The sequence below is a fragment of the Gambusia affinis genome, linkage group LG23 (assembly GCF_019740435.1).
Source record: "Gambusia affinis linkage group LG23, SWU_Gaff_1.0, whole genome shotgun sequence".
NCBI lineage: Eukaryota > Metazoa > Chordata > Actinopteri > Cyprinodontiformes > Poeciliidae > Gambusia > Gambusia affinis.
In genome coordinates, this window is record NC_057890.1 from 19,269,156 (window position 1) to 19,290,055 (window position 20,900).

Consider the following 20,900-nt stretch of genomic DNA (forward strand, 5'->3'; position numbering starts at 1 on the left):
ATTTACAAGTAACTTTTCAGCAAAATATAGGAGCTGAAGTGAAGAATTATTTCACTTGTAACAAGTAAAATAATCTGCCAGTGAAAGTAGGACTTAAGTATTAAAATATTCATCTGTTTAAAACAAGTTTCTGTTGAAAAGTTACCCATCAGTCAGTTTTATCTCATTTCTGGAGTACCAACATATTTGCACCAGAAACTAAGCAAAAATACTTGATGAGTTTCTGTTCACAAATAAGAAAAATGACTCCAGCTCACAATATCATGCGTTAAACAACATCTACCAACAGGGGGCGACTCCTGCGTACACAGGTTTGAACTGGGGTCTTATTTTTATTATTAATCCTATTTTTTCTATATCAGATTTAATATTTGGGAAGATTTGCTCAACACGAAACCAGAATCAAACATGGACCAGAACCACCAGAACAATCCGGATGGAACAGGAAGTTTTCAGGTATTCAATAAAATTAATCAGTATTTATCTGAATAATTCATAAACGTAGCACTAAATAATAATAAACCGATAGATGGAGGTCAGAATGAGACAATGTGACCAAAACATTCAACATCCGGGTTTTAAATCCAGAACAAACCCGAACCGACTCAGAACCAGACACAGACTACATCTCAACTTTTTTCTAAATCTTCTGCCCCCTGGTGGAGAAAAGTGGCCCATTGAGAAAATTCGGGTCTTTAAAAGAAGAGAAACGCAGATTTAGGTGTTTATGGAGGAAGTTCCGGGTTACTGGATGGTTCCTTCATCGGGAGGAGAAGAGGAAAAACCAGCAGCAGCTTCATCTTCCTCCTGGTGGGCGGATTTCTCCCGCTCAGTCAGACCCGGACTGGGAACACTGGGAGTCATGGAGCATTCCAGTTTCTGACAGGCTAACCTGCAGATAAGATGCTGCTGCTGCTGCTGGTTCTGCTGCTCAGCTGCAGCCCGGGCTTCCGGCTGCAGGAGGATCCGGATCCAGACTGGGGAGATTTTGACCTGGACCTGGTAAGAGGAGCTGCTGCAGCGCAGTGTGCAGCTTCTTGCTGAACTTCTCATTCTGAGCGTGTTTGTGTCTGCAGGAGCCGCGCAGAGTCCCGCGGCAGGTGAAAACCATTCTGCTCAAGGTAGGAAGTCTTCCCATCCAAAACAACCCAGAGTTCAGGAAGCTTTCGGAAGCTTTTGGGTTTTAGTGACTTTTAAACTCCAGATCGGTGACCTAGTTAAAGATCCCTGCGCGCTTTGGGCGTGGACCGCAGGAGATCTGCCAGGAGGTTCTGTAATGTTGGAACCGCTGCAGATTCCTGCTGCAGCGGAGATGAGGATGATCGATTCTGAGGAAAACCGGATGAACCGTAAACTCCCGTTATTCGCTTCCTGGTTGAACATTTCGATGTTTTTATTATTCTGAAACATTTTTACAGCTAAAAATGTAAAAAGCCGTTTCCTCTGATACCCTGAAGTATAATCCAGTTCCAGTTCAGAGGTTCTTTAGAACGGGTTCCCAAAGTGGGGCTCTAAAGAGTCATCATGACGCGACTGCTGAGCTGTATGGAGCACCAAAGCAGCAAAAAAACTAAATGAGAAAATTAAATGTGAATATGTTATAAAATGACTTAATATTCCATTAAATAATTAAAAATAACTTTTGAAATTAAAACAATAAATCCATTTAAAAAGGCACATGGTTATGTCACTCTGTATTTATTTACTGGATACATTTAGAGTGAAATAATTATAATCCATGAAACATGGTGGTGGCAGCATCATGCTGTGGTACAGGGAAGTAGGCCCATGAAGCTAAAATCAGGAGGGAAACCTGCAGAAGTCCAGAGACTGGGGTCAAAGGTCACCTTCCACCCTGAACATGCAGCAGACTCAGGCGTTAGAATTGCCTAGTCAAAGTCCAGACCTGAATCCCACAGACAATCAGTGCTACGGATTTGAAACTGATGATGTCAGATGTTCTCTGGAGGAGATTCAGTCAGTAACATACACTCCACACTTTTCAGATTTTTAAAGTAAAAATGTCAGAAACCATAAATCAGTTCCTTCACTGCTTTCTGCTGCTGTGACATAAAATCCCAACGAATGACAGAAACAAAGACTTTGACTTTGGTTCTGGATTTGGCCGTTGCCACATTTTGTCGTCACATTTCTCTCTGTCAGGAGAACAAACCTCACATCCAGGAACTGTCCATCAAGACCAGCGTCATCTCGCGCTACGCCTTCACGGCGGTGTTCTGCTCCATGCTGAACCGACACGCCGCTGCGGCTGAAGCCGTCTTCCAGATCCAGATCCCTGCTGCGGCCTACGTCTCCAACTTCACCATGTAAGAACCTGCAGCCTCACCTGGAGCCCATCCAGATCAGCAGCAAGAGAAAACCCCAAAATCACTTTGGGATCATCTAGATTTACCATCTGAACTAAACCTGAATCCAGATCAGGAACCGGTTTATCTGGAGTTTCAGATCCCAAACTGAATCTGGTGGCTACAGTCGCCCCTCCTATCTTCGTTGCCATGGAGATTTCAGGCAGAAAGTTTAACATTTTTATAACAGAGTTGAGACAAGCGCAGATCTGTTCATTCATGTGCAGGAAACCTCTGAATACGTACTGACAGCATTTTCTGGCTCCTTTGTTGAAGAAAAACCCAGTTGAGCTCTGACAATAGTGGTGCTGAATGTGTGTGGTGCTCTAAGGCTTGACCTTTGACCTCCTTGAACCAGGATCATCGGAGGGCGTGTCTACCAGAGCGAAGTCAGGCCGAAGGAAAAGGGAGCCAAACCGAGAAACGACAAAGCCAAGAACAGAGAGTCGAGTGACACGAGGTAGGAAAACCCTTTGAGTGTGTGTGTGTGTGTCGGTGTGTGTGTGTGTCTGGGTGTGTGTGTGTGTGTGTGTGTGTGTGTGTCTGTGTGTGTGTGTGTGTGTGTGTGTGTGTGGCCACGCCCCCGTCCAGCTACAGCCTCCTAGCAGTAATTTTCAGAATAAAACTCTTTAGGCAGTGTGCAGCCCTTCATAGCGACCTCTGACCCCAGCTGTCATGGAGGAAATGACATCATGTAATTTCCATGGAAACAGAGAGAGGTTTGTTTAAATATGCTGCAGAGTGAAATAATCCTCCAAATGTTTCTGGCTTTGCTTTGACGTTACCCAAACATCCAGAGGAGCTTCGAATCCAACATGGCAGAACATCCTTCTACATTTCCCAGCCAGTACCACTAACTAATATCACTAACTAGTACCACTAACCAGTACCAATAGCCAGTACCACTAACTAATGTCACTAACCAGTACCAATAGCCAGTGCCACTAACTAATATCACTAACTAGTACCACTAACTAATGTCACTAACCAGTACCAATAGCCAGTGCCACTAACTAATATCACTAACTAATGTCACTAACCAGTACCAATAGCCAGTACCACTAACTAATGTCACTAACCAGTACCAATAGCCAGTGCCACTAACTAATATCACTAACTAGTACCACTAACTAATGTCACTAACTAGTACCAATAGCCAGTACCACTAACTATTACCGTTGACTAGTACCACTAACTAACGTTTAACCAGAACCAGTAACGTTTAACCAGAACCAGTAACGTTTAACCAGAACCAGTAACGTGTAAACCAGAACCAGTAACGTGTAAACCAGAACCAGTAACGTTTAAACCAGAACCAGTAACGTGTAACCAGAACCAGTAACGTGCAGCAGACTCTGGTCTGGGAATCTCCGGGTTTCATGGATTCTCTTTCAGACGATCTTCTGTCCTTCAGACCTTCAGCTTCATTGCTGGTTTGTGGCGCCGGATGGATCTTGTTTCTTATTGGTACCAGAAATGTTCGGTACCTTTCAGGAAGTAAAGTTCTGATTCTGAATGTTTGCTAAAACATTTTGGGTAAAGAACTAAAACACCAGGTACTCATCAGTACCGGTTCTGGGTTCTGATCTCTTTGCCAAAGGAGGGACTGTTGAGTATTTCGTCTTTCTCTTTCATTGTGCAGCTCAGAGTCGGAGGTGGAGTTGTTCCGGACCACGGTTAGCATACCGGGTCGGAACCGGGCCGTCTTCCTGCTGATGTACGAGGAGCTTCTGCAGCGGCGACTGGGAAGCTACGAGCTGGTCACCAGCCTCAGGCCTCTGCAGCTGGTCAGCCGCCTCAGCCTGGACGTCACCATCGTGGACCACGCGCCCATCCTGGACCTGGAGGTTCTGCCGCTCCGCAGCGAAAAGGTCACAGGTTTGAGTTCTACTTTAAATCGCATCAGGAGTCGGGATGGGAACAGAAGCTCAAAGTGTGGCTCACGCCAATGAGCAAACCGAATTCCCCTCAGTCAACAACCCAGAGACTCCAAACACACAACCAGTCCATCCATCCCAGGGTTCTGGTTCTGATCCAGTTAAACCATGACACACTTCCTGTCTCTGTGGTCCAGCCAAGTCCGAGGTTCCCATCACGACTGCAGTCACCAACGAAAACAACGTCTGGAAGGTCACCTTCAGCCCCAACATCGTCCAGCAGGCCAAGATCTCCACCAGCGGGGTCCTGGGAGACTTCGTGATCCGGTACGACGTCCAGCGGGACGCCGGGATCGGAGACATCCAGGTGAGACGTCCTGCGTGTCGCTCACTGTCCTCCAACCTCACGTTGTGCTTCATGCTGCTGCAAAGTTCGGATTTATTCTGATTCCAGGTTTTGAACGGACACTTCGTCCACTACTTTGCTCCCAAAGATCTGCCGGTCGTTCCCAAGAACGTCGTGTTTGTGATCGACAGCAGCGCCTCCATGCTGGGGAAGAAGATGAGGCAGGTAAAGCAGCGCTCTGATTGGACGACGGTTTGTACTGTCTACCTGGACGACTCCACTGAACTACGGCGACGTTATGGACCGTCAAATTGAACGCTTAGGGGCCAATCAGCCACCATGCCTTCAAACAGAACCGCTAGCTTAAATATTAAATATCATCACATCCGTTTTTATCTCATTTACATCAATCTGTCCCTCCAGTTCGTTACAAAATCAACAGATCACTACAATCTTCTGCACTAAAAAACATTGGCTTTGCGTCATGCTGACTCCAGCCTGCAGGTGGCAGTATTTTTTCCCTTCTACTACTCTGCTGCCTCAAATTCTAGTCCATGACCAATATGGCAAGTAACAAAATGTCACATTTATCATCATATCGCAAAATCTCTTGCAAATATTTCTAAATTAGCTCCACTAACAAAACGAAAAATGTTTAAAAATCATAAAATTATCAACATCAGTGTGAAAAAATATCCAATATTATTTAATTTTAGAAAGTTGAATTTGCTATATATTGATATTTTATCAGTGTGTTAATGGGATTTACTGATAAATTCTGGTAGAACCGGCGGTAATGATTTCCAGCAGATCTCAGGAGATTCAGTTGTGATCAGCTGAGATCTGCTGTGATCAGCTGAGATCTGCTGTGATCTGCTGCGCAGGCTGACAGCTTTCCAGAAACTCCAGAAAGTTTGCAGTTCTAGTTTTATACCAACTATCCAACATGGAGATCTGCTTCCTGCTTTCAGTCTGAACTTCTGCACAAACTCTCAGCAAATCCATTCATATTGGGATTTCAGCAGATATGAAATCATCCTCAGCCCTTTTTCCATTTGAGTGGGAGGAACTGATGACAGGCTGCATCGCCTCCTCCCTCGCTGGAGTATCGATGTGAGGAACGCAGCGCCGTAACCCCGCCAGCCTCCAGCTCACAAACTACAGAAACAGACTTAAAGCAACAAAGCAAAGTGGAAAAGTACAGCAGAAAGTCACCGTCTCCATGGCGACGGAGCTTTGTGGACAACAACACCCTCGACCCTTGACCCCGTGGTCCGCCCCCAGCCCCGCGCGGGAACAGAACAAGCATGTTTTGATGCTTAACAATGGACGGCTTCAGCTGGGGTCAGATTGTCATTTTAGGACCCCAACCCCAAATTAAATCGCCCGCCCACAGAGGAGAGAGAGGACTACCGAGATTTTAATGGACTTCCTGAAAGCTTTCTAACCAGATGGCCATGTTTATGACTGCAGCTGCTCTCTCACATGCGCAGTATCAATGAGATGTCCTAGTCAAAGGGAGGGCCATAAAGCTGTAAACACTGCTGATAACAGGAAGTAGGGGTAGGAATATTTTACCGCCTCAGGATTTGATTCAGTCTCCTCTGGAAATCACAACGACAAACTGAAACATCGAAGAGGTTTTAGAAGATGAGGGATGGTTTAAAACTTCTGCACAGACTAACCTGTCATTTCCTGTGATGTTTACAGACAAAAGATGCTCTGTTCACCATCCTGAGGGACCTGAGACCTGCTGACCACTTCAACTTCATCAGCTTCTCCAACAGGGTCAAGGTTTGGCAGCCGGACGCTTTGGTGCCGGCGACGCCGCTGAACATCCGAGACGCCAAGAAGTTCATCTACACGCTGATTCCCAACGGCGGTGAGACGCTCAGGCCTCTTCAGCTGCATTTAGATCTTGTCTCAATGTTAGCTCAATCCAGCAGCAGAAGCCAATAAAAGGTTTTTCCATCAAGCCTTGATTTTAGTTTCTTCCCTTCAGGCACAAACATTGACGGAGCCATCCAGACCGGATCTGCTCTGCTTCGGGATTACCTGTCGGACCCCAACACCGGACCCAACAGCGTCTCCCTCATCATCTTTCTGACGGACGGCCGGCCTACGATAGGAGAGACTCAGTCCGCCTCCATCTTGGGAAACACTCGCTCCGCCGTGCAGGAAAAGTTCTGCATCTTCACCATCGGGATTGGGAACGATGTGGACTACCGGCTGCTGGAGCGCATGGCTCTGGAGAACTGCGGGATGACGAGACGCATCAGCGAGGAGGCCGACGCCAGTGCTATGTTGAAAGGGTAACGCTTTACGGCTTTCCTCTGGACACAAAGTCTCAGCTGCTGGTTCAGACGCAGGTTCCAGCCTGAATGGGTCCAAATCCACTGCTACGCAGATGACACCCAGCTTTACCTTCCTACTCGTTTCCAAAACTTTCCCAACACAAATCTTCACTTTCTAAACCTGGGAGTTTTTCTTTAGCCATCAGAAACTTTCATCCTTCCTGTCTCCACTGATAAACTTTATTTCTTTCCTCCACATCGTTTCCACTCTGTGTTTTATGGAGAATGTTTAGGCTGAACGTAGCCAAACCAGTCTGATACTGGTTCTAAACTGGTCAGTATCTGGTCTGAACTGGGAACAGAACGACTCTGGGTTAGTGTGACAGAGGTCAACAATGGCGGAGCCATTCAGCGACGGGTCCGTTTCACTGGTCAGATTAGGTCATGACGGGTTGTCATGGCAACAGGAAAAGCTGTGTAAAGTCTGGCTTTGACCCAGAATGATTTTAATGAAGCCACAGAAGTTACTGCTGAAGAAGCTGGTTGTTGCTTCCAAGCAGGTAAATGAAAGTTTAGTGGAAGGAGAATCCAGAATATGGCTTTCATTGTCATCTTTCTCTTTAATTGATCATCATGCTAATTTCTGAAGAGAAACTAACTGGTTAGATAAATGGGTGGGAAGCTGAAAGGTTGGAATATGAATCAGCAAATATGTGAATTTAGTCAGAGTTTTTCTCAAATATCAGGATTAAAGTCTTTCCTCTCAAGCAGGAACGTTGAACTGATGTAGTTTCCAGACATTGTGATCCAGATATGATCCTTGTCCAGACTGTGTTTGTCGGAGCTGTCCGTCCGTTTGTCCGTCTCTCAGGCTGACAGCAGACCTGTAATCAGCTGCAGCAGCAGGCCGTCCTCTCTGACCTGCTGCAGGTGTTGGTTCAGTCGCTCAGGAATGTGTGTGTGTTGTGCAGCCTGCGTCTTGAGTGTGTGTGCGGGGTTAACGGATAGACTCTGATAACAGAGCCGCTCCGGCTTGAACAAACAGCTGCCGGCTTGCTGAGCTGACAGGACGCGCTCCTACTCAGTTCACATTCATGCTGTCATTGTGAGCGGCTTAAAGAGCCGGCAGGTTAGACGGGAGGCTTCAGTCCGGATGGAGACGATCCACTGATGATGGAAGCTGCAACCACACAAACATCCAGCTTAGACTCAAATAACCGCTTTGCTGCTGGTCCTTCAAAACGTCCAACCAAACCTGGCTGCAGGCGTCCGATCTCTGAAATACCAAAGTATTTCTGCTGAGTCTAAAGACTTTAAGGACTTCAAGGTTTATCTTCAGTGATTCCATGTCTGAATAGTGATGGGAAAACTGACCCAACCAGGAGAGGTTCATGTTTAGAGTGATTCTGATTGGCTGAGCAGCTCGCCATGACGCCTCCTTCTCCGGAGACTTGGCAGCTCAGACACGCCGGGTTCCCCACATGATGATCCAACATCCAGCAGCTTCAGTTGTAGAGAGTGTGATGTGGAGACAGCAGGAGAAGCTCAACACTCAGGATTTTAGGTCTTTAGAGCTAAAGACCTAAACAAACATGGCCGACGAGGTAGAAACACCTGGATAGTTGATGATACTATTAAATGTTTGCCAGATTTGCTGCTGCTGGTTTTTTAAATCCCCTCCATGTTTCTGTTACATCATTTCTCCAGCTTTACCAAATCTGACCAAAGGGAGGCGCTCTTCCGGCAGACCAGAGCTGCTTGTGGACCTGGGAAATGTGTTTTTGTTAGATCAGCAGTAAACCATTAAAGTCCTTCTAGTTTCCAAAACGACTGAGAACGTTTGGACCCGGATGAACCAGGAAAACTTCAGAAAGCTCAGTAACTTTCATGTTTTTACTTTTGTGATGGTGGGTCAAATGGCACCTCGACAACCAGTTAGTTAATGGTTGCTATGGAGACTCTACTGGTTGCTATGGTGACCTCCAAGAGTGAGCTTGGGGAGGTTTTACCTCCTTCACCACCTCTGTTCCTCTCCAGGTTCTACAATGAGATCGGAACGCCGCTTCTGTCCGACATCCGGGTCAACTACACCCAGAACTCGGTCGGCTACGTCACCCAGAGCCTCTTCACCAACTACTTCAACGGCTCGGAGATCGTGGTGGCCGGGAAGCTGACCGACCGCAGCGCCGAGTCGCTCCACGTTCAGGTCACCGCCAGCAACAACGACCGGCTCATCACCATGGAGACGGACGTGCCGCTGCGCCGCCTGCAGGCGGAGACGGAGAGACACGTGAAGGCGGCGACTGCGGCGGTGGACGCTGGAGCCAAGGCGGTGGGGTCAGGGGTCACGGAGGGGTTGGGGAGCTCCCTGGGTTCAGTGGCTGCAGACTTTGTGCGGCGTGTTTGGGGTTTCCTCAGCGTGAAGGAGGGGCTGCGGGCGCGGCTGCGCAGCCGCTCCAGCAGGGAGAGGGAGGAGCTAACCCAGCAGGCCACCAACCTGTCCCTCACCTTCCGCTTCCTCACGCCGCTCACGCACATGGTGCTGGACCGGCCCCGCCCCCTGAGCCAGGCCTCCATGGCCCCGCCCACACCTGATGCCGCCTCACCGGCCAATGAGCTGCCGGCTGCGGACGACGAGCTGCCACAGAAACCAGACGGGAACCTGGGAGGCCCGGTTTCCTCTCTGAGCAGCCGGACGGGTGAGGCTTCACACCAGATCCATCAGACGGGATTCTGCTGAGGGAAACATCAGAGAATAATTCACAGCAGATCCAGTTTCTGCCAGCAGGAAGCCGGGTCACTACAAACCAAACCAATAAATAATGTCAAATTATTCACAAGTGTTAGAGGTTTCCTCTGACTTAAAGGTCAAAGGTTTTCTAGAAGAGCTCATTTAACCTGCGAGGTTCCTCAGGGTTTCATATTTGGTTCTTTATTTTCATTTGAAATACATTTAGCAGGAATTATTCAGTAGATCTGTTTTAAAGCTGAACCAGAACGTTCTGCATTTGCTTCATTTGGAAAACTTTAACCAGATGGAGCATTAAGTATTAATGTTCATGTATGAAAAACTATCTGCTAAATGTTTGACAAAACCTTTTTAAAAATTCAAAAAATAAACTATTTAGCAGATGAACATCCTGCATTAGTTCTTTTTCATTATTCTTGTATATTCTTTCTTTGAATCCTTTCTGCTCCCAGATTATTGTTTATAAATTATTATATCTTAAGTATTTGACACTTTCTGAATAAATTTGTCTGCAGGAAAAGCTGAGAGCGGACCGGTCAGGAAATCCATCACCATCTCCAAAACCTCAGGTAGGTCGTGACGTTCGCTGGCTGCCTGAGTGAACTTCAGCAGACTGAAGCGCCTCGGCCTCCAGGCCTGTCATTCAGCCTTTAGCTTTGATCAGCCTGGCTTTCCTCTGAAAAGCTCTAATTGAAACGCCAGCAGCAGCTCTGCGTTGTACTTAAGCAGCCGATCCTGGATGTTTGTGTTTCAGTAAAGAGAGGGGGCATCAGGGGCAGATACGGCCTGATGCCCCTGTCATTAGGGTCGCTCTGTAATCTCATTTAGCTGCAGCAACTTTTAAAACATCCCCAAGACAAAAACCAAAAACAATCCAGACAGCAGAAACAGCAGGCTACTAAATGAACACTTTACTGACATTTCTAACATAAATTAACTGAAAACTAATGAGATTAAAGACAACAGCAGACCCTCACACATTTATCCATAGAGCGTCCGATCTGTTAGAAAGAAAATGCTGAAATACGTATTGGCCTAACTAGTTTTCCTTCCTATCAAGGAGAAAATCTGAAATGAATGTAAATCTCTTCAGTGATCCCTCATTCCTGGTTGTGCTGCTCTCTCTCAGCGGACGGCGACCCTCACTTCGTGGTGGAGTTCCCTCTCAGTAAGCTAACCGTTTGCTTCAACATCAACGGAGAGCCTGGAGACGTCCTGCGTCTGGTTTCTGACCACCAGTATTCTGGTGAGTCCCCTGAGCCTCAGGGCTGATCTCAGTCCCTGATTCTTTTTCAGGTTTCCTCCAGCAGATCATCAGCCTGGCGGGCCACCAGGCTCCACTCTCGCCCCCACAGGGCCAGCAGCGTCTGCTTCCAGGCACACAGTGACATTTTATAGCATGACAAAGTTTGTTTTACATGATGAAAAACTAAAAAACAATAAATCTATTTTACATGACGCCGCCCCTTTAAGCCACAACCTGAGATGACGGAGAGATTCCCAACCTCAGGTGGGATTAGCTCTTTGGCTCTTTGACTTTTGCAGGTGTGACGGTGAACGGCCGGCTGGTCGGCGCTCCGGCGCCCCCTGGCAGCCATAAGAAGCAGCGGACGTACTTCAGCAGCGTCGCCGTGGTGATGGATCGCCCGCGCCGGACCTACATCGAAGTGACCCCCACTAAGGTCATCCTGGACGGGCGGGACCGCATCGTACTGCCCTGCCATGCCACCGCGGCCGTGGAAGGCGACCAGCTGTCCGTCGCCGTGGTGGGCGGGGCCAATGTGACGGTGACAGTGGGAGGAAACATCAGCTTCGTCATCCTGCTGCACCGGTACAAAAACGCCAGCCCCTACCAGAGGGACCACCTGGGGTTCTACATCGGCAACAGCGCCGGGCTTTCACCGCGCTGCCACGGCCTGCTGGGTACGTCCCAACAAGCTGCTGTCTGATTGGCTGCTGCCGCAAACAGGAGTCAGCCAATCACAGAGCAGCTGAAGTTCAAACCGAGTTTCAGACGGTTGGAGGACAGAAGACGTGTCCAAACTTTTTACCCAAACTACTGGCAGAAGGATGTAGTAAATTTTATTTTAAGTTTTACCTTCTCAACAATATATTACTGAAGATCCAAAACATAAAAAAGGTTTTAAACTGTTAGATAAAATTTGAGCATTCGTGATTTGCATTCAGGGGCCAAACAACATCATTTGAAGGGCCACAAATGGCCCATTGGCCACACTTTGGGCCCCCTGCCCTGCAGTGTCCCAACAGTTCCATCTGGTCTTCATAATTCAACAGTTTCTGCTCACAGATAAACAAATCATCACAAATATAAACTACAAAACATGTAAACATGCAGAAGGAATAAAACCCATCAGACGTTGGATAGTAATGTTGAGGTTAAGCTAATGCTATGCTAACATTAGCTGCAGTTTCCAGTCACAACCTGCTAGATTTTCTACTGTCCTCATCGTTATGATCTGTTCATTTTCAGATGGTAAATAATAAAACCTGAAATATGTAGATGTAACTAAAAACAAGCTCAGACTTGGTCTGGTTCATATCTTACCTGCAGTAAAAACTTTCTGTCAGATCAGGCTGAAGCTCCAGACAGGATAAACTCACAGTGGAGGCGGTGCACCACCAACAATCTTCCTGAAAACAGAACATTTTACATGTTTTCAGAAACTTTAGTAAGATTCAAATAAAAACATGAAACTACATAAACTGTGCTGCTTTAAGGTGGTAGATCTTAACTTACCCTTTAGCCTTTGTGGGGCTACATGCTAGCTAGCCTAGCTACATCCTCCAGCACTAACTGATCTGGATTTACACTAAATGAAAATGTCATCTATCTACTTCAGGTAAGATATGAACTCCTTATAAACATCCAACAAAAGCAAAAATCCAGAGCTATGCATTAAATAAGGAGAATTTCTCAATTACAAACTGACTTCCCTCTACTGCAGATATGATGCTAACGGCTCATTCCTACTCTGCTGAACCCCAATTAAGAATCAAAGTAAAGAAATCTGATTTAAACTGAATCGTTTTAGTTTCAGACGCAGATAAAACTGCAGAAGCAGGAAGTGAACCTGACGGTTTCTTCCTGGCTCCAGGTCAGTTCCTGTATGAAGAAGTGGGCGTGGCGCCGCTTCCCGCGCTTCCCGCGCCGCTTCCCGCGCTTCCCGCGCCGGGCGATGCGGGAGACTTGAACCAGTCCGCATTCCTGAAGGTGAAGGAGCGGTCGGTACCGGTGGTTCGGAAGAGCAGGCGGATCTACGGCGGGAAACAGAGCGTGGACTGCTGGTTTGCCCGGAACAACGCAGAGAAGCTGATCGACGGCTGGTACAAGGATTACGTCACGGCTCACCTGTTCGATACCGGAAACACCAACAACGCATGAATACTGTCATTATTATTATTATTATTATTATTATTATTATCTGATTTAACTAAGGTTAAAATATAACTTAATGACGTCAGCTTTGTACCTGTATGTCTTTTTTCTACTATTTCTAATGAAATTAAATGCTTTATGATGTTTAATGTTTTCCATGTTGAAGTGAATAAAACCTTTAAAATAGTCTTAGACTCATTTGTTAAATTTCTCTCAAGTGTAACAGCTGTTTGCTACCTGGCCTCATTAACTTACAGCTGCACCGCAGGCTCCGCCCACACAGTTGCACCGCAGGCCCCGCCCACACAGCTGCACCGCATGCCCCGCCCACACAGCTGCATCACAGGCCCCGCCCACACAGCTGCATCACAGGCCCCGCCCACACAGGCGCGCTGCAGGCTCCGCCCACACAGTTGCACCGCAGGCCCCGCCCACACAGCTGCACCGCATGCCCCGCCCACACAGCTGCATCACAGGCCCCGCCCACACAGCTGCATCACAGGCCCCGCCCACACAGCTGCATCACAGGCCCCGCCCACACAGGCGCTGCAGCCAGGTGTCTGTAGTAAGAACTGAACTCCAACAGCTTTGGTCTCAGAATAATCATGTTTATTCAGGTTCAGGGCAGAGCGGGACTTTGGGTCCGACCAGAACCAGCAGAACCTCTCATCCTTTGGTTTATTAAAAATACATCAAGCACAAAAAAAACATGAAACAATCAGAAATAAACAGCAACATAGAAATATGATCATTAAAGTATTGATCCCAGAATAGAAGTTTCTCAGTAAACAAATACAAATAAATGAGATTATTATATTACTGCACAGATTATAAAACATTCCTTTATGTGGAGATCCAATCATTCCAACAATTCATTCAAGACTAAATTAATTCTACCAAAATTATTAAAGGAATTATTTTCTAACCCAAATATTAGTTTTTAATTATGTAGAAAAACATCATAATTCTTCATGTAACATTTTGTATGATTTACCAAACAAAGAGATTCTGATTCTGGAGCTGCAGAGGAATGTTTCAGTGGAAAATCAGGTGGAAGGAAAAACTTCAGTGCACTGAGCAGCAGAGCAGATGGACAGCCTGAGGTTCTGCTTCCGACCCAAACAGAACCGCCTCAGCTTAAAGCTTCACAACGAAGGCAGAAGGAATGCAAAATAACCAGGTCAAAGGTCAGAGGTCAAACTCTGTTAATAATAATCAGATGGATCTCTGCTGCTCATTTCTAATAGCTTCATTTTTTGATAAACTCATTTTTCCTCCTGAAATGCAGAACCATTCAGATCTGGATTTACTGCATGAGCAGAACCTGAGGTTCTGGTTCTGAGAACCGTCACCGTTCTGATGATGTCATCACTCTGATGATGTCATCACTCGGATTCCTCTCAGAGTTTCTTCCACTGGAAGGCAGGAAGGTGAAGGCCTAGTGATGAAGGTGAGCCTGAGGCTTTGACTGGACCGTTTCTACACCACCACCCAGCTGGGTCTCAGCGGCCCGCCTGAGTACTGAACATGGACCCGCTGCTCTTCATCCTCCTCCTCTTCCTCGCCAGAGTCGCTCTCAGCCAGCAGAACCTGAGGAAGGAGAGCCGACCAGTTATCCCAGTTCAGAACAAAATCATTTCAAGGGCCACAAATGGCCCCCAGGCCACATTTTGGACACCCCTCTTCAAAGTGTATTTTTATTTCTACACTTTTATTGCTGCTTTTTGTCTATGTGACTTATAGTTTTTATTATGATTTTATTTAGAAAGGCAGATTTCCATCCCATTCTATATAATTACAGCTATTTAAGGTCGTCCAACCGGAGAGTCCAAGTGATTTTGTCCATTCTGCATCTATTTTCTTTTACAGACTGTTACTAATTTCTGCTGCGAACGATAACAGAAATGAACAGAATCGTGATTTATAGTTTAAACAGCTGAACTCTGCTGTGAGCATCAGTGAGTCACTGTGAGCGCTGCTCTTCCTCCTCTTCCTCCTCTGCTTTCCATCCCATCAGAAGCTCCATAAATGTCACTTTTATTCCCACCGAAGGAAGGAACAAAACCTCTAGTCCCGTTACGCACAAAGGTCACGACCCCTGAGATGATGGAAACTGAAACCATGGCCTCTGTGTTCAGAAAACTGATTTCATCAGAGAAATTTGAGGAGAATAAAAAACCGGGTCAGTTTAGGAAACTGATCCGTCTCACTTCCACATGAATTTCAAACAAGAAAGCGGGTCAGTGACGGACCGGACCGCGGGTCAGTGACGGACCGGACCGTTCCTCAGCTGCAGCAGACAGACCGGGGCCTCCCGGACGGCTGAGACTGTGAAACTGGAGATGAACCGTTCACAGTGGGAGAACCTCTCCCGGGGCCTCCTGGGGCCTCTCTCGGGGCCTCTCTCGGGGCCTCTCGGGGCCTCCCGGGGCCTCTCCCGGGGCCTCTCCCGGGGCCTCTCCCGGGGCCTCTCGGGGCCTCTAACAGAACTCTAACAGAACCTGGACTGAAAGCCCAGACGTACGGCGCCCCCTGGGGGACATTGAAGAATGTTCTTGTGAGTTTCCACAGTAACAAATGTTCATTTAAAATTAACCTTTAAACACGTTTCTACATTTTTAACTGTTTGGTGCAGAAACTGGCTGAAAATGGATTTTTAATCATGTTTGTTTGTGTAAGAGGAGATGAGAAATAGAAACTTTATAACACATAAATACTACAAATACTTTGGATATATTTTTTCTTTTGTACAGAAAGTTTCTGTTTAAGTTTCAGAAAGAATGAAAGTTTGTTTGACCTGCTTGGATTTTTGTTCAGAAGTTTGAGGTTCATTTATTCCTAAAGAAAAAGATAAAACTTCAAATATTAACAAACCTTAAAACTGAAACACTTCCAGCTCCCACGTCCTCTAGGGGGCGCAGTACAGAAACAGTGAACTCCGGTCATTCTCACCTGAGCCTCCTCGCTGCTGCCCCCTGCTGGCAGAGCCTCGGCCTTCTGCTCTGAGTCTCCGCTGTGCTCCAGGCCCGTCATGGTCTTGTACTTCCTCATGGTCAGGCTGTCGACCACCCAGAACATGACGGCCTGCAGGGGGCAGCAGAGGAACAGCATGAAGCCGCGCTCTGTCCGAACCCAACCGAACCGACCGTTAAATCAGCTTACATTAACGATGAACGGCACGATGAGCATGACCAGCGCCAGCTCCAGCTGAGGGTTAGCGATGTAGCTCAGCAGCACCTCCTGCAGCTGGAACAGAGGAACTACAGTTAACTCACCGCCGGCGCCAGAGGAACATCCAGATCAAACTCTTCTCCACATCAGGAATGTTCTTAAAGGGCCGTGAGCAATAACACTATTAAAATAAACATTAATAGTCGAGTACGTCTTTAGTGAAATATTACTGAACTCATCAGGATTCAGGATTATTTTGGGGATGTTTTTTTCCAATAAAGTCACTGATTTGGGGCTAATTTAGAAAATATTTGTAAGGAATTTTGCAATATTTGCATTTATGAATGAAAGGAACTGTAAGGCTGAGCAGTAAAGTGTATGCACTAGTAAAATGTTGTGAAGTTTTGATTTTTACTTAAATTTCTGCAAAATAGAGCTGAAAACTGATTAAATTAGTCAGTAAACAGATAAAAATGGTTTTGATTTGGTTAATGAAATGATATTTCAGCTCAGTTCTAATATTGAAGGTTATCATGGGGGCCAAATACAGCGGGCCGGATTTGGCCCCCGAGCCTTCAGTTTGACAACCATGATGTGAAACATGCAGGATGTCGGAGCTTCAGGACCGGATCTGGACACCAAGTCCCAAACTTTCCGCCCATCTTGACCCGTCTTACTCTGGACCATCCGGGGACGAGCAGAACCAGGCTGATCACGCCTTTCTCCAGAACCATGATGAGCAGGTAGACGGCGCCCTGACCCAGCCACGCCGCCGCCTGCGGAGGGTCGCCTGGTGGAGAGAGACGTCACAACCTGAGCTGATCCAGGCACACAGGAAGCAGCAGAGCAGCTTGGGTTAGTTCACCACAGCACCCTCTAGTGGCAGACGCTGGAACTTCACTGGTATTCAGACTATTATTTTAGTATCGATTATTCTTACAACCAATCAATTCACTGGACTTAAAAATAAGACATTCTGCAGACTTTTCATGTAACTACTTAAACCTTTTTTTCCACAATATTAGAAATACATTAAAAGATGCAACTAAAGAAATAACTCAATTACATTACTGAATAATAAAATTTTCTCACCTAAATTATAATAGCATTTCTTTATGAATGCTGGATTATTTGTATTAAAGCAGAAATCTGCAGCTAAAAAATTCTGTCTATTAATGTGTTGTTGATTATTTGCATTAATAAGGTGATTATTTCACAGAACGTGAAGCCGGTGAAGCTGAAGCTGCCACTAGAGGAGTTCTGGTTGAACAGATTTACAGGAAAATAATTTGTTTTTAACTTAAATGTAAATGTTCATATTTATTGTTGAGTTTTGGCTTCATTTCTGCTCCGATTGTCTTCTTCTTTCATCAAATGCCTGATTTTAGTGTCTGTTTACTCCAGTTAACGATTCATCAATAACTGACGGTTATTTAAATCATTGATTAATCGTGATTAATCGTGATTCAGGCAGCTGTTGGTGTACTGTCTGTGTGTTTTCTCATGAGCTGAAGGATTTCCTCTCACCGTATTCTCCAAAGGAAAGCAGACTCCACTGCTTGATCTCCACCAGTCTGGAAACCAGTTTCACGGCTGCCCAGATCACCAGCATTCCCAGCGTCGCATCCAGCAGGAAGTTCATCAGGTACCTGCAGAGGAAAACACCGGAGTAACCACACCGCTGCTTTTTTATTTCTGTTTGTTTTCAGGATTCTGGTTCACAGGGGGGAAAAAAAATACATTTAAGGAAGTTAGACTAGAGCTTAGTGACTGCAGCTAGCAGCTAGAGCCGTGTCGGCCATGTTGGATTTGGGACTCACAGAGAGCAGGGATCCTCCTTGGTGAGCGTGGACAGGAAGACGTTGGCAAAGTGGATGAAGAGCGCTCCGATGGCCTGCTTGGACGTGTCAAAAAACCTGGAAAAGACAAAAAACCTTCACATGTAAAAACATTTGAAGGTTTTGACTGTTTTCTATCTGGACAGTAAAACAGGAAATGGTCTGACCAGATCCTCCAGGGCCGCCTGACGCCTGCCGGCTCCCGGAAACGCTTCACTGCAAACAGACACAGGCTGCAGATCACACACCGACTTCAGGAGAAAAGCTTCATCAGTTCATGCTAACGTTTTATTTACATTAGACAAACAGATATTTATTTCATGTTTTCATAAAAAGCTGTTTCATGTCTGTAAATAAATTCATTGTTATAAAAACTGTAAATGACCAAAGCATGACTCTCCCTCCACCGTGCTTTAGAGCTGCAGGAAGTCCTGATTCGGAATATTCTGGAGCCAGACCGGATCAGAACCTCACAGTTCCTGGAAAATCCTGGAATCTGACTCCAGACTTTTCCAGATGGGGGCTCTCTGACCCCACATGGAGAGAGAATGACCTTCCTGCTGTGGTCAGGATGAAAAATCAATCAGCCTGATTGATTATTGGCCCAGGAGCCGCAGGACTCTGACCAATCAATGATCAAAGATAAGATGAAAAACCTACAGCAAAAACAATCAATTCTTGAGAGCAGGAGCTAAGGTCAAAGGTCAGGACTCTACAACTAGACCAAGAGACTGGGCCGACTGGAACCACCTCAGAAAGGATCCACAAAGAAGCTTTCAGAGTGGCCTAGTCAAAGCCTGGACCTAAATCTGATTGAGATGAGTCTGTTAAATCCATGCTGCCCACCAGAGTGGGTCAGAACTCTGAGGTTCCGGTTCTGTTCAGAACAGGGCCTTGGATCAGATCGGTTCCGGACCAAAGACTCGATTCTGTTCGAATCTGTGTGAAGCTCGTTCATTCTGAGTGAAGAAGTTCTGGTTCCGTCCAGTGAGAACCAAATGCCACGTCGGCTCACGAAGGCCGCCCAGGACCAGAACCAGAACCCTCCAGTCGGTACTCACACATCAGCGTGCTGAAAGCCACGACGGCCAGCAGAGCCTGGATCAGAACCCCGAACCGGTCCGTCAGAGCTCCGTTATCGCAGCCGTGTGGCCCGGCCTTGTTAATGTCGGACATGTTGGCCACCACGACCGGACCGAGGTCCAGAACCCGCTTCACCAGAACGACGCCGCCGAACCCGAACCGCTCCATTGTTGTCATGAATCCACCCCGGTTCTGTTTGGACCGGCGCAGCCTACGGTTCCGCTCTGCTCGGTGCCGGTCCAGAAAGTGGCTACATCCCGGGGAGTTCAGGCGAACCGCAGCATCGATGTTCCGACCCACAACAACAGGGATGGACCCGTCGGAAAGCGGCGCAACGACACCAACAGCAGCTTCCGGTGACTCCGCTTCAAAATAAGAGCACCAGTTGGCGCAAATTAAAAGAGATGAATAGAATAGAATAGAATAGAATAGAATAGAATAGAATAGAATAGAATAGAATAGAATAGAATAGAATTCAAATTTATTGTTGTTGCACTGTCACAAGTACAAGCAACGAAATGTAGTTTGCATCTATCCAGAAGTGCTATACAGGATATAAATATTTATTTACAGGTGTACAAGAATAAATATAAATATAAATATAAATATGGGAGCTATATGCACAGATTATACAGATTATACAAGAATGTTAGGAAATGGATTATATATGTATTAGTAGGTTTATAATACAAGATAAATAATGGCAGATAAGATTTACAGATTGTATATGTGTGTGAGGAGAACAGTCTGTGGGAAAGACTCAAACACTGATTATAAATATATTTTATTCTAAAATATATGACAAAAAACAAATAAAGACTAAAAATATTAATTATTTGAGAAATATTAAACAACAAAAATCGCAACTGTCAAATAAAAAAAAGTGAAATATTTTCTGATATCTAAATATCTTCAGTTATAAGGAAAAAACTCAAATTAATATTTCTATAAAGCAGAAAAATCACCTGATTATGATTAAAAATATTTAAAATTGGGACATTTAATAAGTATTTACTTTAAAACTGTAATCAAATAAAAGAGACTTTTATTTTGGTATTAATAACCGGATGTGATATATTTAGTTTAAATGAACTTTTTAGATGCTGAAGTGATGCCCCGTTAAAAAAGATAACTCCTTCAGATTTGTTTTGTTGTTGCTTTGATGATTAGATAATAAACTGAATATTAATAAGACAAAAAGAACCTGAGAAGAAATTTAAAAAACTGTTTTCAAATCATAAATTTCATTTATTATGAGAAAAATAAACTCTCTCCTAACGAGCTGTCTGCCATGACTGGAGGACTTCTGACCCCTGCTGGAGGTCAAGCCGCATCAATTCAATCAGATTCTGTATTTTACTTTGACTAGGCCACCCTAAAACATGAATTGTACTGTTTTTTTCTGAGGTGAACTTGCTGGAAGTCCGCTTGGACCTTCTGCTGCTGCATGGATCCATTTAGTTCTGCTGGTTCTGAAGCAGCCCACATCACCACACTGCCACCACCAGGCGGGTCCATCTGGTTCTGGAGGGTTGTGTTAGTTCTAGATCAGATCCAACTGGACCAACTTCAGTCCTGAGAACATTTTCCCAGAAGTCTTTGTGTTTTTTGGGTCATCAGCAGAGTTCAATCAGAAACAGGAAACAGAAATAGTTCTGCAGAACCGGGACAACTGGATCGTTTCATGAAAATAACAAATCCAGAATATCGAAGAATCAAACGTTTATGTTTACGGCTCAGGAAATTAATCTGCCTCATACATCCCCACAAATCCACAGA

At 45.7% G+C, this 20,900-nt stretch overlaps 2 protein-coding genes and 1 long non-coding RNA gene across 5 annotated transcripts; 1 reads left to right on the forward strand and 2 right to left on the reverse strand.

Moving 5' to 3' along the window:
* Positions 1-92: 92 nt before the first annotated feature.
* On the forward strand, positions 93-13,217 carry itih5 (inter-alpha-trypsin inhibitor heavy chain 5). 2 transcript variants are annotated; one of them, XM_044108741.1, is made up of 15 exons: positions 93-1,002; positions 1,077-1,121; positions 2,164-2,327; positions 2,725-2,826; positions 4,009-4,244; positions 4,441-4,610; positions 4,698-4,814; positions 6,300-6,471; positions 6,592-6,901; positions 8,921-9,582; positions 10,148-10,201; positions 10,762-10,878; positions 11,178-11,555; positions 12,749-12,781; positions 12,812-13,217. In XM_044108741.1, the coding sequence occupies exons 1-15, from the start codon at positions 904-906 to the stop codon at positions 13,033-13,035; spliced, it is 2,883 nt and encodes a 960-aa protein (XP_043964676.1). In that variant the 5' UTR covers positions 93-903; the 3' UTR covers positions 13,036-13,217. The 2 variants fall into 2 exon arrangements, with proteins under 2 accessions (XP_043964676.1, XP_043964675.1); XM_044108740.1 differs by having other exon boundaries at positions 12,749-13,217.
* On the reverse strand, positions 9,524-12,735 carry LOC122826631. Of its 2 annotated transcripts, none has more exons than XR_006369833.1 (3): positions 12,391-12,735; positions 12,199-12,284; positions 9,524-9,619 (listed from the first exon to the last, which is right to left on the reverse strand). It is a non-coding gene; the product is annotated as an uncharacterized LOC122826631 (long non-coding RNA). The 2 variants fall into 2 exon arrangements; XR_006369832.1 differs by having other exon boundaries at positions 9,529-9,616.
* Positions 13,218-13,621: 404 nt separating the features above from the next.
* Positions 13,622-19,472, reverse strand: tmem110l (transmembrane protein 110, like). Its single transcript, XM_044108353.1, has 8 exons — positions 19,100-19,472; positions 18,206-18,254; positions 18,021-18,116; positions 17,728-17,849; positions 16,878-16,990; positions 16,192-16,275; positions 15,982-16,113; positions 13,622-14,619 (listed from the first exon to the last, which is right to left on the reverse strand). The coding sequence occupies exons 1-8, from the start codon at positions 19,296-19,298 to the stop codon at positions 14,509-14,511; spliced, it is 906 nt and encodes a 301-aa protein (XP_043964288.1). The 5' UTR covers positions 19,299-19,472; the 3' UTR covers positions 13,622-14,508.
* Between the last annotated feature and the right edge of the window lie 1,428 nt (positions 19,473-20,900).

Bases quoted from the DNA above. Each gene is read 5' to 3' on its own strand.
- tmem110l (XM_044108353.1), bottom strand. From the start codon at position 19,298: ATGACAACAATGGAGCGGTTCGGGTTCGGCGGCGTCGTTCTGGTGAAG. The intron at 18,255-19,099 runs GTGAGTACCGAC...GTCTGTTTGCAG, and splicing joins GGCTTTCAGCACGCTGATGT to TGAAGCGTTTCCGGGAGCCG. The intron at 17,850-18,020 runs GTGAGTCCCAAA...TTTCCTCTGCAG, and splicing joins AAGGAGGATCCCTGCTCTCT to GTACCTGATGAACTTCCTGC.
- itih5 (XM_044108740.1), top strand. From the start codon at position 904: ATGCTGCTGCTGCTGCTGGTTCTGCTGCTCAGCTGCAGCCCGGGCTTC. The intron at 1,003-1,076 runs GTAAGAGGAGCT...TTGTGTCTGCAG, and splicing joins GAGATTTTGACCTGGACCTG to GAGCCGCGCAGAGTCCCGCG. The intron at 4,611-4,697 runs GTGAGACGTCCT...TTCTGATTCCAG, and splicing joins CCGGGATCGGAGACATCCAG to GTTTTGAACGGACACTTCGT.